The sequence below is a fragment of the Calonectris borealis genome, chromosome 28, assembly GCF_964195595.1.
Source record: "Calonectris borealis chromosome 28, bCalBor7.hap1.2, whole genome shotgun sequence".
Lineage (NCBI taxonomy): Eukaryota > Metazoa > Chordata > Aves > Procellariiformes > Procellariidae > Calonectris > Calonectris borealis.
In genome coordinates this window covers 5,800,120-5,817,397 of record NC_134339.1, presented here as the reverse complement: position 1 = coordinate 5,817,397, position 17,278 = coordinate 5,800,120, and the positions used below count along the sequence as shown (strand labels likewise).

At 42.1% G+C, this 17,278-nt stretch overlaps 3 protein-coding genes across 14 annotated transcripts in view; 1 reads left to right on the top strand and 2 right to left on the bottom strand.

The window, feature by feature from the left end:
• Window positions 1-5,677, bottom strand: part of EPS15L1 (epidermal growth factor receptor pathway substrate 15 like 1) — a 240,686-nt gene extending 235,009 nt beyond the window's left edge. For 3 of the 9 annotated variants that reach the window (XR_012677563.1, XR_012677564.1, XM_075175493.1), the window contains exons 1-3: window positions 5,553-5,649; window positions 339-380; window positions 22-111 (exon numbers count right to left, since the gene is read on the bottom strand). Coding sequence is in view for 6 of the 9 variants with exons in the window: in XM_075175493.1 (XP_075031594.1) it covers window positions 22-111; window positions 339-380; window positions 5,553-5,582 (162 nt within the window). In the remaining 3 variants the exon portion in view is untranslated. Of the gene's footprint in view, window positions 1-21; window positions 112-338; window positions 381-5,552 lie in introns of all 9 variants that reach the window. The other 6 variants (XM_075175497.1, XM_075175495.1, XM_075175494.1 and 3 more) reach the window with 5 other exon arrangements.
• A 1,631-nt stretch (window positions 5,678-7,308) lies between these two features.
• On the bottom strand, window positions 7,309-11,497 carry CALR3 (calreticulin 3). Its single transcript, XM_075175095.1, is given in 10 exon segments — window positions 7,309-7,615; window positions 7,728-7,820; window positions 8,466-8,603; window positions 8,694-8,773; window positions 8,776-8,803; window positions 8,918-9,127; window positions 9,929-10,023; window positions 10,630-10,654; window positions 10,698-10,912; window positions 11,056-11,497. Coding segments are annotated over 10 exon segments (1,422 nt in total). The 5' UTR covers window positions 11,426-11,497; the 3' UTR covers window positions 7,309-7,447.
• Window positions 11,498-11,697: 200 nt separating this feature from the next.
• On the top strand, window positions 11,698-17,208 carry C28H19orf44 (chromosome 28 C19orf44 homolog). 4 transcript variants are annotated; one of them, XR_012677497.1, is made up of 8 exons: window positions 11,698-11,847; window positions 12,122-12,763; window positions 12,995-13,352; window positions 13,934-14,010; window positions 14,385-14,847; window positions 15,587-15,792; window positions 15,919-16,085; window positions 16,499-17,208. XR_012677497.1 is itself a non-coding variant. In XM_075175138.1 (8 exons), exons 1-7 carry the CDS (start codon window positions 11,800-11,802, stop codon window positions 16,101-16,103), a joined length of 1,869 nt encoding a protein of 622 aa, XP_075031239.1. In that variant the 5' UTR covers window positions 11,698-11,799; the 3' UTR covers window positions 16,104-16,120; window positions 16,499-16,588. The 4 variants fall into 4 exon arrangements, 3 of the variants coding, with proteins under 3 accessions (XP_075031239.1, XP_075031240.1, XP_075031241.1); XM_075175138.1 differs by having other exon boundaries at window positions 15,697-15,792; window positions 15,919-16,120; window positions 16,499-16,588; XM_075175140.1 differs by having other exon boundaries at window positions 11,715-11,847; window positions 15,697-15,792.
• Window positions 17,209-17,278: the final 70 nt, after the last annotated feature.

Here is a 17,278-nt window from a genome sequence, read left to right as displayed (position 1 = left end):
GCATTAATTCCTTCAACTTACTTTTCCAAGAATAATATCAGAGAGACCGGATTTTTTAAGAAACAGCGCAGCTTCACTTGCCCCAACTCTCCCCGTATATGTCGGATCTACCTGAAAGATAAAAATTCACATTCAATTGAAGCATGTCTGTCATGAAAGCAGAGATAAGAAATGAAACGCCTCTTGTCTCTAGGTCAAAAGAAGTTATACAAGCATGCATTACCACTCAGCAGAGAGAATTACAGAAGTTTAGCTCTGCAATGGGGAAAGGAAAGAGAGGGAAATCTTGCGGAAGAGGAAACTGCACTTTATTTTTAATTTTTTTTTTAAGAACCTACCTGTTTGTAATAAGTTTCGTATAATGGATTCCCAGCGGAAAACTGAAAAACAAGAGAGATGTTAAGAAAACAACGAATGAACTACAATCACAGATAGCCCACCTTTAGGGATTGACAGAAGAAAAAGTGTATAGCACTTAGTGTATTACTTCTACCAAAACCATAAAACGGTATGTTAACTTGCTGTGTTCCAAACTGGATACTTGAAATCTAAGTGTGGATAAGAGAGATCCCCCAAAACTGGCAGCCAACAGACTACTGTCACCTCTTAAAACTTCTTATTCACCAGCATTCATACTTATACTCACACTTTTAATTAACAACATTATATGGTAATGAGGTTTTGTAGAACAGCTTTGAACTATTTACCAAAGTATTTCAGAACACGGTTTGAGAACTACTGACATCAAAGGCAGAGTTTTCAACATAATGCTGACTTGACCACCTCCTGCATTGTATATATATTTATGGAACATTTTCAGCAGACCATTATATACACACACACAGACACAGAGCCCTGGTATGAAAATATGCCTGTGTTTATGTGTTTTCAGGACTAGGATCTCAAACTGAAACAGAGTAAAAGAAAAAAATAGAATGAATAGTTAATTAACAAATGTCACAATTCCCTGACAGTGGTGTTTGAGGATTTCAACTTGGTGTTATCACTGCATTACACAAAAGCAGGAGACACAAAGGTAGGCCCTGCCTTTTCGGAATACTAACCAAGCAGACTGCTCTTCCCTCTTGCTGACATTCCAAGCAAATGGGAACTGAAATGCCAAAAAAGGCAGAAGCCCCAATACTCATCTTCTCACTTGTCTCCTACAATTGCCACACAAGTCCTAGCCACTTGCAGCTGATACCTCCACACCGTTCTCCAGCCTCAATGCCAAGAGCGAAATCATTACAATCCAGTCTCAAACACGTCACCTCTTAAAGCAGTCAAAGGCCTTAAAAAACAAGCAACAAAACAACCCAATAAACACAGTTTAATGACTGAGACGCAGAGATGTCGAAACATCCCAAAGCCTGCTTGGGACAACCACCTTCCACCTACAGGACTCAAGTCAGACATTTGACGAATGATTATTTTGCACTAACTCTGATCACTGGTATGTCACCTCCCAAATGCTACCTTCTTCCTTGTCATCCACATGGATTTCCGGATGTTCTGCCTACACTGGGGGGAAGGGAGACAGAAATACGATGAAAGAAAAGACCAACGAAGAGCATGAAATTTTATTTTACACAAAGAGAATCTTCCTGTAAGTTTACGATAAACATGCCAAATCTTAATGTAAGGAGATATCCAAAATAACTAAACCCTATTAATCAAAAGCAAGTGAACACTGAGCTCTTTCAAGATCAATTGTTCTACTTAGCTAGAAAGATCATGCATTTTCAGAAGAGCTTCCCAAACATCTTAAATGTACTTCACTTATATCCATCAACAAAATAAGCCACTGCATTCTCCACCAGTACACTCTAGAAGCTCTTGCTCTTCCAGAAGTTGGCCAGGAGTTCAGAAGAAAGTTGCGACCATAACTCATAAATCTGACTCATCTTTTCACTGGCCTGTAAACCATCACCATAGATAAGCACTGTGTTCCTGTCCAAAGTAGGAAACACATCATTCAGAGAAAAGGTGGAAGTAGGAAATTGCCCAACTCTGAACAAAATCTAGTATGTTTTAGCCAACTATCATCCAAGTATATACCTCTCGTTTATCAGAAGGCTCAGAAAAGCTAGCCAAAGACCAACTACAAGCTCCTCTAACTAATTTGGCAAGTATCCTAGAGCATGCAGGGACTGGATTCATACCAAGATACAGAGCAAACCGCTCCAGCAGCGGTATTGGATGATCTCATCCCATCACCAGACATTCTTGTCAACCTCATTTGATATTGTCAGCCATGACATACAGCTGACTTACCTGACAGAGGTGGCAGGAATCCAGGGTGATGTGCTTAAATGCTGTGAAGTTTCTTCTACAGCAATATATTCATCCAAGTGCTGCTGGAAAGCACTTCATCACTCGACTCGACTTGCAGAATTGTACAAAGATTAAGCCTCTCTGACCGATTTACCTAAACGGCTGCACCTCTGTGATGAAGCAGACGAGACAAAATGGGCTCAAGTGATAAAAATAGCATAGCTGCCTATCTACCCGTCACCACATGTGACTACATCACTATCATTCAAGATGATTTTGTAATTTGATGACACCTGCTGATGAAGAACCTACACAAGACAGTGTCAATGCTGGCAATCAGAGAAAAACATCTTGAAGAGTTTGCAGTTGATGAGTGGTCAAAGGATATAACCTGTTATACAGCAGTTCAGTTTGACTTACAATTCAACAACCCTCTGGTTTCTATGCCTACTCCATATTCCCCAAAATGTCATCTATGACCAACACTTTACACTGTCTCCCAAACAGATGCTTCATGACCCTGGTGCCTTGCTGTTTGATCTCCAAGTTGATTTCCTGTACAGATCTGAAGTTCAAGTCTTGAACTTGCACTCTCACAGCAGATCTGATGCACTGCATTTGTGGTACACAGTGCACACACATAGATAGGTCTCCATGTCCCTTTACACAGGTGTGGGAAAAAGGCAAGAGTAAGCTGCTGCCACTAGAACAATTAATAAAGCCAGTTCCTAGCAGCCCTCTTTCCTGAGGTCATCTCAGGGCCACAAAGAACTCTGGATCAGGTGAATTATTTTCCTTGGTGTCCTCTTGTTTCACAATTTTCTTTCAGCTCCTCTTGTCACATCATATGATGGATGAAAATAGGTACTGTGAAGGGGGAAAAAACAAGGTGTCCCACAAAGATGAGAGCCAAACGAAGGTTGCTGCTATCCCAGAAAGATCACCTTCGCCCTTACTTGCCAAGTATCCTGAGTTGTCTCAGAAGATTGAGCTACAAAATGATCTGCGCTGTCCCAATACCTCTAACATAACTCTCCATAACCTCCAGAGGCTGTAGGTTGAACATGCCTGGCACAGTGGAAAGACCACTGATAAGATGATCAAATATTCAAGAAAATAAAGTTATCAAATCCAGTTTCAGTTGTTGTTTAACTCCAAGAACTGATTTTACATGCTTGCTCTTCAACTGTTTTTATGCATAGCCAGTTGAAACAAAGACAGCTGAAACCTGTTAAATAGTTGCATACTGTTAGACATCTAAATTCTCTTTCATAACATCATAAAAACCTAACTTCATAGAACAATAGAACCATAATAAAATTCATTTGAGAGCAAATATGATTAAACACTTTCACATGCTTGAATTACCCATATTGTTTATAGCTCCTAATATGTTGATATCAATATTCTTATTTTATATCTTTCTGATGAACATGCTTCAACATTACAGCACATGTAATCTCTCCTGTTCCTTTTAATACCATTTCTGGCATTTATTGTAACTAGCACATATCTCTGTAGTAATCATGAAATTGAGGCTATTAAAAGAGGAAGTTTATTAATTTCCAGGGAAATTCTGTTTTACTGCCCTGAATACAGCTAGATTACTCTTGATAGTTCAATATAGAAAAAAAAGTTTTAAAACTAGAATGCTTCCAATGAATTAGTTTGAAAATGATATGTCAAAATAACTGATACGTTCACAGAACGTGGCCCTTTTCCCCTCAAGATAATATATTATGTTATACAAAACAAAATACCATTGATGCCAGTCGGTCCAATATCAATTAGAATTTAAACAACAAAGAAGCAGGATTTCTAGTATAATAAATATTTGATACATTTTTACCAACGTACTATAGAAGTTCCACAACAACAAACTCTTTCAAGTCCAGAGTTTATTTTACATATGTATTTTGCACCGCATTCCTTCACTTGAAAACTTTTGGTAACTGTGTATAAGCATAGATGTTTTCAGATGTTTCTGAACATGTTCATTTAATTAAACAGATGTTAATCAGGACTCCTACTGCTATTCAGAAGCTAAAAAGCAGTGCGCTCTCTTAATAAGATGCACAGCAAATCACATATTAATTACCCAAGCATCCCATAACTCCATTGAAAGGTAAATTTTCAGAGTATCACAAATCAAAGTCCGCTGTTAAAAGGAAATTGATATATTTAAATAATTTGAACTATCAATAGCAGTTGTTCTGAATTCCCGACTGGCCCAGCCAGTGTAGAAAACAGTTTTAATTTCAAGGCATTGGGGGGTGGTGGGGTGGTGTTGCTTTTCCTTTGTTTTAAAGGAAATAAGAAAACTATCTTCACAGGAGTAGGGGAAAGAATAAACAGTGATCACACTGTTCAGGTTTAAATTATTTGGGTGAGAAATTAATCGAAAAACTTGTAACAACAATAACAACAAAAATCTACCCAAGGATCCCAAACCTTAAACCAGAGCTCAAAACACAGCCTCTCCCAGAGGCATGCTACCCTCCTTGTGTGAGACAAGCTCCACGGTTCAGGGTCTTCCACTCCCCAGCAGAAGCCGCCTTCTCCTGCCGATGGGTGAAAACCTCCTTTTCATTCCTACGCACCGAGTCCCTTGCTGGTGTACCCGCGCCTATGGCTACGCTGCTCATGCACCTCCCAAATATTAAGCACAGTCATGACACCCCAACAGCTAAAGGCGGCATTAACCCCGTGTTACAAACAGGAAAACAGGGAGACGTGACCCAGGTCAGAGTCCCGAGCAGCGAGCGAGCCCCATCCCTCCTGCAGCCCGGCCCTGGACCTCAGACCGCCGGACCGCGTTAATCCCCGCAGCTCAAACCCGCGAGCTGCAGCCCGGGGAGGGAAAGCATTCAGAGAGCCTCGGTGCTGCCCTGCCCCTTCCCCGGGGGGCAGCTCCGGGGCCTCCGTGAGGGGAGGGCGCCGGCGCCTGCCCCCGGGGGGCTCAGCCCCGGCCCGACGGCGGGGGACAGCCGGGGGCTGCTCGCCCCCCTCGCCCCGCTCCCTGCCGCGCACCGACCCTCTCCCCCCGCGGGCCGAGCCACCCCCCGGCCGCGGGGAGAGGCAGGGCCTATGCCCCAGCGCCGACCCGGCCCCGGATGCACCCGCCTGCGGGAGGGGGACCCGCACGGGGAGGGCCCGCTCCCCCTTCCCCGATCGGCGCTCAACCGCCGGGGCCAGAGGGCCGCGTCTCCCCTCAGCCGCCCCCAGCTGCCCGCCCCCGGCTGGGTCCGACGGCCAGCGGGCCGGGCCGGGCCGGTTACCTGCTGGCTGAGGGGGATGAGCGCCGCCATCTTCCTCCCACTGATTCGGGCAGCGGCCGGGGCGGGGCGAGCGGCGGCGGGAGGCCGCCCGGCCGCGCCTGGCACCGCGCGGCCCCGCTGGGCCGGGCCTCGGCGGGCGGGGGCCGGAGCCTGCTGGGCCGCCGCCCCCCGGGAGTTCGTCGGGCAGCTCGGGAGACGCGTTTGAGCGGGGAACAAAGCGGCCGCGGCTTATCTGTGCCCGGCAGCCGTTCCCCACCCCGACGAGCTGGGGCTGCTCCCGTCCCGCCGCAGCTCAGCTCCTGCTTCCCGCAGTCTCCTTGCTCCCAGGCATGGCTCTGCCTGAGGCGAGGCTGGCGGTGACCTACCTACGTTATGGACAAAGTAGGTCTAGGGAAGACTGCAGCTGCCCTGTGGAATATCTTCCAGGTAACTGAGTCAAGGCACTGATCGACCTTTTAGCTGGATGACCTGCATCCAACTTTCTCCTGGAGAAACCTAGTTGTTTTACTTCATTACACTAAACCTTGTCAAAACAGACCTCACCAAATTAAGCTTCCTCTGGTTTATGATCAAATATTCAGTATCAAATACAACAAAGTTAACAAATCTTGACTGCAATGTATAAATACCGAACAGCAGCCTGAACGAAGCTAGATCATTGTGGACATACAAAAGCTAAACAACAGGAATTTGTTTAGGAAAAAAGGTAAAGGGCGACTGTCTTTACAGTGTATTTCAAGAGCTTTCAAAATTCTTCACCCCACAGCGTCATTGGAATTGTTTTACAGGAGACAGCACTCTGACCAAGCAGAAGCAGAAGAATTTGACCTCAGTCACCCCACAGGCTAGAAACTGGCCTGGCTGAAGTCGGGCTTCCGCAGATCCTCCCGCTCCCTATCTCCTTACCACACAAAACTCTTCTCAGCCAGTGTCGGCGTAGCCTAGAGGTAAATGCAGAACCATTGGCTCTGAAGTCTGGCTTCAGTTTTTGCTAAATTTATAGCATTAGTTCTTGGGGGGGGGGGGAAGGATGTGCAGAAGAGCAGAAGGACCTGAGAAGGGATGAAGGAAGTGACTGAACAAGTTACAAGGCTGAGTTACAAGACAGGTCAGACAGAAAAATAGGCACATCGTTCACTGTTTCAAATTCCCCCACCACCCTATTAGGAAAAAAAGTTTTAAAATTATTTTAAGACAGCTTCCAGACACTGTATATATTCATTTCAGATTTTTGAAAGGGAAAAAATTGTCTGAATACATTTGGACTTCTAAGGACAGATTTGTGGATGGACAGACTACTGTCACGCAGGTCCCACACTGAGACAGAGCACTAGAAGGTTCCACCAGCAGATAAGCCATGGCAGAACAGCCAAGAGCAGCCACGGTGCAGCTACACAGCTGCAGTAATCCGTGAAACTCTGACAGGTGCACAATTACTACAGAAGCTTAGCAAAGCTTATCTCCTCCTTAGTTTAAAGTATGTTGTGAAACATGCTTCACACATTTGACATGCCGAACCCTTTAATGAAATATCATAAAAAGCTTATTACGATATTTCCTCAACAAAAATGAGCATGAATTTTACATTTAATATTAAACCATGAAAGTGTAAAACAGTTCCAAAACCTAATGCTTTATTACAGGCGTTTTTAATACATTTTAGCAGTGTCAAGATACAGTTAATAAAAAAAATAACCTTTCTATAGAGAATTTAACTATGTTATGGTATTTTTATTAAAATAACTGAAACTGGTCACAAAATTTAATGTTGATTTTTTAAAAAATCCTGTTTTAATACAACTGTATCGCTGCAGTTTCCAACAAGCTGTTAACAAACTATAAAATCTCTATAGAGAGATTTAAGTAAAAAAAAGTGAACTTCTTTCAAATAACAATTAAAGCTCTTCTTTCTCAATAGTGTCCCTCACTGCTCTGTCCTTTCCAGATTCTTTTTTTCTCTCTAGCTTTTTCTTAAATCGTTGCTCAAAGTATTTTTCTTCTGTAACCCTTTCTCTCTCCTGCTCTTCCTCAGTCTGCTTTATATTCATTTCCTTTTCAGGACCCTAACATTAAGATTTCATTTTTATGCACCAATAGGTTCTTGATCAGATTAGACAGGGGATTTTTAAAATGTGGTAATAACGAACCAAAAGAGACACAAGAATTTCACGTTACCTTCGTTTCTCCCCATGTTTCATCTCCAAAGTCTTCTGCATAAACCTCATCATCTGTTATCAAGAAGTTGTCAAAAATTGTGCCAGCTCTCACCTTTGAAGGAATAGGAAAAAACCAAGGATGCCTCCTTGTTTTCTTAAGAGTTTTAATCTCTTTTTTTTTTTAACAATATGTTTTTATCATATATTCAATATAGAGTAATCATGTTAAGAACCCCATAGATTTTTGCAGAATTTGATGAAGAATTCTCTCATTTTGGACAACCGTTTTCAAGAATCTAAAGAACTTGTTTTAACTTTAGGCACTTCACTGCTTTTTTAAGAAGTTTTAAGTCTCATCACTGGCTAGCCAAGAAACCTGAGATAGAGGAAGATCTCAGAGGCAACCCAGAGGGCAGTTTTCTCCTCGTTAATCTTTGGGTAAGTCGGGAGCAACTGAGCTGCTTGAAGCCTCAGTTACACATCTCAAGTCAGGTGAAGTAAGTCATACTTTACAACACTTAGACAAACTAGTTTAGGCCTCTCACTTACCTGTAGATAATTATCATCCAAACAATAACTACAACAGAAGATCAGTGTGTCTTACAGATTTTTCAATTTTGTACACATATTTAAATAAGAGCAAGTTAAAGACCTTAAGATCCCAAAAGAACAGATAATGTTTATATGCAAAGGGTAAACAGGTTGCTATATATTCAGTGAGAGAAAAGTTCTTTATTTTCCAGTAAAGGCATCTCACCTGCCAGATCTCTAGTCCAATGATGCTAATATTTTCACAGCTGTAGATACTGAGGTCTGGCGAGTAATGTGGATTGTCAATCTGTGGATGAGGCCAAACCCCTCTATAATTATCAATCTGCCTTGGTTTCCATTCCCCCTAGGATAAACCAAATGTTCTCAATACAGTCAAACAAAGAAAAGTTGCTTAAAGTGTTATCCATAGCTAGGATTACGAAATTATTTATACTCTGTATAAAGGATTCTTGACCATAGGATAATGCCATTCTCCATTCGCAGCATCATCCCAATCTTCAGGTTTCTCAGCATGTCCATGATGTATTCAGGTTCATTCCAACCCTTTAAAGAGACACAGGAAGATTAAGAAAGCAAAGTAGTGCAGAGTTCAACTACAAACGTGTATTCAGTAGAAATGAAATAATCCAGTAATGCAGAATAAGGAGAGCAAATTACCTCAGGTTTGATGTTATTTGGATCATCAGTTTGGATTTGATCATCCCAGTCAGTGGGTTTCCTCACTGTTGGATCATTAATTTTCCTCGGTAGCAAAAAATCTAAACCATCTTCTAAGTTGCCAGATGCAACCATTTTGTTATCAATTTTTACTTCATAAGTCTGATCTGGCCTTATAATCAAAGTATATAGATGTGTATACCTGTCAACCTGGGTTTTAAAGAAAGCAAGTAGAATTTTCTAAGAACCTTAAATATAGCTCTTAGGAACTGCCTCGCACCAGAATTATAATACTAATTTCTAATGGATTTTTCATAAGCAGTAGTAAGAAAAAAAAATTCCTAAAGTCTCCTAGAGGGGGGAAATAAAATTAATGGAATTTTTCGCATATATTTTCCAGTCCTCCCGTCTGGGTCTCTGAACAAAACTGAATGGTTGCAAGAAAACCATCTATATCTGACTGGCAAGAGGAAGTGTTACAAGATTGAAAATATTATCAGATAAAGTAATGATTTTAGTTAATATCAAATACAAGTTACTTATATCCCAAAATAGCTACAAGCAAAGGCACATAAAAAGGCTTACTACATAGGCTAAAGCAAAAATATTGAAAATACAGCCAGGATCTTACATTTATATCACAAGAAAGCGCTCTCTCACTAGGCAATGTGGAATTAAAGTTACAATTAAGAAGCACAATGACATACATTTCTTAATAACATACAGTACCCTTGCAACCTTGTTTCATCCTGTATCAGTATCAGGTATTATGAATGCATCATTGAATTGCAGACATATTAAGACATTAATTGCAGACAACTAAGAAATATCTGAAGTCCCAAAATTAACATGACTAAAGATATGATGAAAAGTAGAACTCAAAGGTGTTACATGTTTGGAATAGTTGTTTGGGGTGGGTTTTTTTTTGTTTGTTTTGGGTTTTTTTTTCCTCCTAATATCCCTGTAACTTGTTTATTTTAAAGTTTGTGTATCTTTGAAATGTGTATTTACTTTGCATCTGATCAGTTTCTTGATTGGATGGGGTTTATTCTTCTAATTTAAAATAACATTGACTTTCTTTGTCTCAGATCCACAAATATCTGTCCCTACAAAGAGAGTATATGCTTTGTATCCTTAACTTCTTTGCAGAAAAATACAGATTGTTTACCCTTTCCTTCTAATACTGCTAGACATCTCTCCCATTCCACGTATTTTGATATATTCCATTCAATTTTTAATGGATGACGTGGCTTCTACTCTAAGTCTCTAAATCTACCTTAGAATTAGATTTTGTGTATTTTGGGGATTAGTTGTGTTACAGAACTAAACCCAGAAAACTAACCCAGAAAACAAAAATCCAGGCAAAATTAAAATTATCTATGACACAAGCTGAATAACTATATCATTATATTAGATACATAATGACAAATTTCACTAAGTCACTGGAAACTACGTACAAGTATATACGGGCAGATAACGGCCTACAGTTTGTTGTTTCAGTTAAAAGTCTTAAAAAAAAATCAATCCTGCTGAACAACCACTTTTCTTCTAAGCTTACTCTAATAATTTTCAGTTATGTCCTTCGAATCAGCTCAGAATGTTTGCATAAATATGTATTTTGTTAATACATATTTAGAGATCTCTCAAGCATGGAAGAGCTAACTCCTTACAGTCACAAGAGCCTTTTTTTTTTTTTTAAATGTTTTTTCTACCATTTCCACAACCACCTTTGAAGAACTGCACAACAGCAGTGACACTATTTTAGTAATGAAGAAATAACTATAAACTCCCCAAACATGATGTAATAATGTGAATCTCCACCTAGGTTCTTCTGATCCAAGTTTGAGGAAAAAATCTTAACATATCCCGCACCACAATCTATCTTCTGCTCATGCTTCACAGTATACTGAATGACCAGAGTCTTCCCTTTGTTACTAAATGGTTTAAATTGTGAGGAGATAGCATAAAATTTACAATTTTCACTAGTTTGTAGACCTGTAAAGACATTAGTAGAGTACGCAAAGTTACGTTTTTCTCCACTTGCGAAGAAAAAATACTTTTATTGCCATGGATGGCACATCTATAAAGGCAAATCCCCGACTCTCGAGATGGTTCCCATAGTGTATTTTTAATGAAACCTTCATCTTGCACTGGATCTCCGTAAAACTTCCCTGCAGGGAGTTTAAACTTCCCAAGGTCTGCCTTGCACTCAGAATTCATCCACCTCTTCTGCCAGTTGGCTGTCCCGCGAGGCCAGCGCCAACACGAGCGCGGGGTCAATAAGCACGGTAGGGTGAGGGGGTTCCCTCCCCACCAGCTCACACAGACAGCCGTTACCCCCCGCTTTTCCCCCCCTGCCCTCGCCCAACCTCCGTCCAGAAACCGCTCCTGGAAAAACACCGTGGCCCGGGTGGAGCCCAGCGCGGCCCCGAGGAGCACGGCCAGCCTCAGCGCGACGACGGCCGGGGCTCTCCCACCGCGCCTTCTCGGCCCGGTGGCGGCCGCCATCACCCTCACACGGCAACGGACTCGCGCCCTCGCGCCTCCGACCGACACCGGCCCTCAGCCTCGCGCCCTTTCCACGGCGGGCTCTGATTGGCTGCGCTTTCCCAACTTATTATGTATGATACGGGATCGGATTGGCTTAGCGCACCCGAGGGAGGAGCGGGCTGCCACGCGGCGGGATGCATGCTGGGGCTTGTAGTCGGCGCTCCGCCGGGCCGGCGGCAGTATGCCTTCTTGGGATTGGCGAGGGGTCTCTGCGCGGAGCCAATGAGGGAGCGGGATGTTGGGGAGTCACTGTCTCCGGGATACGGCGCTGCGCCGACCGGTCTGGCCCCGGCCCGGGGGAGCCGCCGCCGCCTCAGGGCGCTCCGTCCCGGATGGCTGCGATCGCTCGGGCGCAGAGGGCGCCGGCGGGCGGAGGGCAGGTGAGGCGCCAGCTCTCGTCCCGGCCGCCGCCCTGCCTCGTCGCCGGCCGCGCTCGGTCTGTACCTGGGCAGCGGCGGGCCCCGGGCCGGTGTTTCAGCCGCCTGTGGGGAGGGCCCGCACCGGAGGGTGGGAGGAGGTGGCTCGGCACAGGCTGGGCCGGGAGCAGGGCCGCGGGGAGCGGGAGCGTCTGCCCAGTCCCGGGAGCTGGGAGCTGAACCGGGCCGCCTGCCTCCGCCTCTGAGGGCTCCTCACTTTGCATCCTCTTCTCGGCAGGGACACAGCGATGCTCCCCGCAGGAGAACCATCACAGCCGGGCGCAGCGTCCTTCCTCGCTCCTGTAGTGACCTCTCTGCGGTTGACACAGAGTTGGAGAAAACTGGAAGAGCTCCGTTCTGCCAGAGCAGATTCCTAAAGGTGCGCAACGAAAACGTACGTGGAAGCCAATGGTGCCAGACATCGGGAAGCGCTGTGCAGACGGTGAGCAGACATGTAGTAAAGAGCATTCCGGGTAGCGCTTCCCACACACGGTCAAGCTCAGCTCTGAGGAAAGTGGCACAACTAGAGAGCAAAATCATGAATCGAAAAAAGCAGATGGAATTGCAAAAGACTGACTTGGGCCAGAAGCCTTTGGATGAAGAGTCCTTCTCATCTGCTTCCAGTCATGAACACAGTGCAAGGGGCAAGAAATATCTGAAGAATTATGCTACCGCCAGTGGAAATATGACCCTCAGTAATGCCTGTTCTAAGGAAGAGGAAAGCATCCAAAGCCCTAAAAAGAATGTTATGGTTAAACAGCAGCTTGATTTAGATAGCGATGAAGAGGAGATGAGACAATTGGTGGAAAGCTCTTTGGAGTTTTGCAGTGGAAATGAGAATCAGAGTGTTGTTGCAAGTGATTCTAAACGGGGTGGAAAGGTAAATACCGACTTTGCTGGATTATGTGTTTTTATTTACACTTTTATGAAATTGTTTTAAATTGGTAGGTCACATTTTATTTAGATAACACCAGAAACTAAATTTTAATTTTGCATTTGTTCACATTTTAAAATTACTGGGTTTTACCCATTGTAATTTGTTTTCCTTTTTAGTGATCTACACATAATAAATGAAGTAACACATAAATCTCTTTTTCATGTTCTTCAAAAGAGTAAGACTCCAGTTTCATCAGGAATGCCTCCTCCGTCTCATAAGGAAATTTCACTGACAGAGGTATCTAAAACATCTTCTTTTCATAGCGAAGACTCGGAGAAAAATGTTTTTGGTAAAGTTAATTCACCAACACCTTCACCAGCCGGCAGAAACCTGTCAGTACAACATAATACGAGATCTCAATCGCTGTCTTCTTCCATGAAAGACAATACTGTAAAGATTACTCTGCCTAGAACAGGCAACACGAAGCAAAGCCAGATATCACTTGAAAGTGACAGAAGTGAAATAAAATCATTAGATGAATTGTTTTCAAAAGCAGCAGATGCAGAAGATTCCATTAGCAGCAGCTCAAATGGTAAGTGTTCTAAAATATTGTCTCAGTAGACTTGGCATGAATTGTACTAATAATCTACTGTTAAATTTACTAATAAACATGGGCAAATACTCACTTTGAAAGGATTCAGTAGTGTGATTTTACATAAACCAAGGCTTTATCAGAGGAATTATGTTGATCTATTTCTTTTTTCTAGTGTAATATATTTATATTTTTCTTGGCTTTTGATTTAATGGGTTCAGTTTAATGATGCTTCCCTGGCTGACAGTTAATTATGACGTCAAAACAATTACAACATTTAGAATAGTTTTCATGTATCAGTGGGACAATGGTACTAATGGGTTTGAGTGAGAACAAGTGTAAATGAGAGGGATCAAGAATCTCTTGAACTTGGACTAGCAGATCCACCGACAGCAAAGGAGGAAACTTTAGAAAGAGCTGCTGCTAAGTTAAAGGTTTAGAGTGATTGCTGTTACTTTTTAGTATTACACTTTAAGGTAGGAATGCAGTACTGATTTATTTTTCCCCACTTTTCTCACTTAAGGGAAAGCGTACTGTAATTTTCATGCAGATTCTCATGATGATTTGTCATTTGGTTGCAGACTTCAGACTGAATATCCTGAGCCTTGATGATTTGGCACCAAACGTCACCAGTGAGACAGGAGAATTAAAGCAGAAAGTAAGTAGAAATTCCCTACTAGCACATATTTCCATTCTGCCTTTGTTTGGTGGAGGGTGGATATTCTAAAATAAATACTTCTATTCTACTCGCAGGCTATCTGAGGTGCGCATGTCTCACTAGCTGAATGGGTTAGATCAGGATTTTACAGTCTACTGAAACCTGACCGAATTCTTTTTTTAGTGTCTGCATTTCCTTACTAAATGTAACAGCATTGCACAGGTTGCAAGGTGACACAGAAGAGCAACATTTTAATTTCCTAATAAAGGAGTAGCTAACCCTCAGTGATATGCAGCAGAACAGATGAACAATGGAGGCATATTCTGGGTTATATGTTGTTGATTCTCCCAACATACAGCCGTTTTGTTTTACAGGGGACAGACATTCAAATTACTCAAGAATCAAACAGAAATCCAAAAAAAGATACATTCCTGGTAGAAAAGGACCAAGTGTCTCTTAAAATAAGTGCAGCAACTGGTGTGAATGATGCTTCTGAAGGGGATATTGAAAAAACTGTGACTGAAGCTGAAATCTCTGAGCATTTAAGCGGAGTTTCTGCAGATTTCCCTAGACACAAACAGGATTATTTCGATCATGATGAGGGAACTGTTAATTCAGAATATTCTGAAGACTTTGAAAGGTCTCTGTCTACAACAGATGGGGAATCGAAAATGTCAGAGGAACATTCTGAGAGCTGCACGTATTCTGGGAAACACCTGTCTTCAGCATCGTCACCTTTATTTACCAGAGAGCGGCATGACCGCATACGCAGAGTAACTGTCAAAGAAACGGCGGTTCAGACAGCGGATCCTCCATTCACCTATTGCTGGTCAAAGAGTAAGTTCACGAGATATTGCCCTATTCAGGCAATCTTTACCTTTTTATATTTTATATGCTAGCCTAGTCAGCCTTGGTAGAGTTCTTAGTTTCAGTACTAGCTTTCCCTAGCAGACATTAAATTAAAAACTTTCTAAAGCCCAACACTTTAATCTGCTATCTGTAGAAAAGATTGGGATTAGACAACAGAATAAGAACTTGGAACTATTTTTTGCTTTAAAAAAAAAAAAAACAGCAGGAACTCTGGATGGATGAGCTAGCGTTAGCGACAGAGCTTGCAGTAGCCCGAATAATATTCTCAAATGGAATTCAACATTTTTATTGTATCTTTACTATTGCAAACAATACTACTGTATTGTTACTAAAGCGGTCACCCATCGTAGAGTTCTTTTTTGCATTGTATTTATTTCTTGGGAAAGCACTATGGCCCCATTTACAAAAGACAGATGTGACCTTTAGCTGTTTCCGGGCGGTAGCTCCTTTCCTACCTATCTTTACTTAAAGGAAAAAGTGGCAAGAGCCGCTTCTTGCCACACTCAAGGAGGAGAAAATAGAAACTCGGGTGTGCTTGAAAACGGTACTTCCCTCAAGTACAAAAGGCTTTATTTTTACTGTCTAGGGTTAGAAAAGATACCTTCCACAATGGCATGTGAGGTGAACATGAGTGAAGAAACTGTGGCGGTCATAGAACGATTTTAGCATTTTTTTGGCTGACAGAATTCCCTGTTGGGCTCTACAGCGGTTCTGCCGAAGCTGGTGTCCCAAGGGACTGCTGAAGATGAACCGAGTTGTAGCGCGAAACCTTTCCACCCTCCAGACCTAGTAATTCTAATTTCATCCTATACACAGCAAACGCCTCTGCAGCACTTGACCCACCTGTAGGAAATAGCTACATTGATCCAGTATCTATTGCCAGTCACGTCATCAGCACGGATGCAGTAGAAGGTACTGAAAAACATGTTTCTATTCTGTTTTACTGTATTTTATGCATCGAATCCCCGCTTGGGTTTTTTAGCCCTTACTGTCTGACTGTAATGTATCACTAAAATATATACTCTCCCTTCCTTGCAGCCTTGACAGCATACAGCCCGTCAGTTCTTGTTTTAAACGCCATGTTGAAACAGCAGTTGGTGTTGACTCAGCAGTTTGTAAAGAACATTCACCACCTTCACGTCTCCCTGGTGGAGTCGTTAGAGAATGAGAAGTTCCACTACCATACCCTGGAAGAGGCTAAAGAGGTATTTACAATAGACTAGACAGCAGCCTGGGTAGAGTAAGCGTGTATTTCTTTCCAAACACTTTTCTTTGCGTATTATTCATTAATCAGATAAAGTTCATATTATCATTGAATGAATTACTTCATAGAAGAATACTACTATAATGCTTGTGCCCATATTAATAAGAAGTCAGGAGTTTATACAATAAAAAAAGACTAGTCTTACTGGAGGCCGTAGTTTTGGAAGAATAAGCTTTCTGCTGTAGGATTTAGCTGTCCTCAAACGAGCAAGGATTTTCCGAACGCTGCAACAGAAGTATCAGTTTCCGTTGCTACTATAGAAAAGTCCAGGTATCTTGACATGAAGATTTATTAAATACTAGAAAGTATTTATCTACATAATAAAGAAATTTGTGTATTAACTTTTTTTTGCAGTACATCAAGAATCATAAATCCCCACCTCTAACAATTGAGCAAGCACGTGAAGAAATTCGGAAAGCACAGGAGGAAAAACTGCTTTGACTCTGAATTTTAAGTAACATTTACAGATCTCAAGCTGGAACCAGAAACCCTTCCACATCGGACAGATAAGAAGTTACAACTATGTACTGGAAGGATGTGTACTAACCGCTATGTATCTTATTATACATAATTTATTTTCCTATATCTTAATTTTTTACTTATGTACATGATATAGGGATAGGCAGGAACCTTCAGCCAGACTATGTCAGTGTTCGGCAAAAGGAAACCAAGAAAACGCTTCTCTCCAAAGGGAGCGCGGTAAGTCACCACAGCGTGCGTGTTCATCATGTAGATCGTGTGATCTGCGATCACATCTGTCATCATGGTAGAAGTGGAAGTCCGTACTACCACAGCACCCGAGGAATACGATCACAGTAGAAAAATACCGTCTCCTGGCTTTAGTGCCATATTTAAACATAATTATATATAAATATATAATTTGCCTGTTGGATTACTACCAAACCAAACACACGCAAAGTTAAGATAAATTCAATAGAAGGAAGGCTTATAGCCAACGTGCTGGAATCCATTTACTCCGAAATACGAGCCACCATTTTATTTTTATTAAAAAAAAAAGTGTTTATTGGAAGGCAAAACAATAAAATTCACAAGTTGATAACATACAGGTGTTGTATGCTGATTCACAGACAGTTACAGTTCCACAACTACAGTAGATCTAGAACAAACTGATAT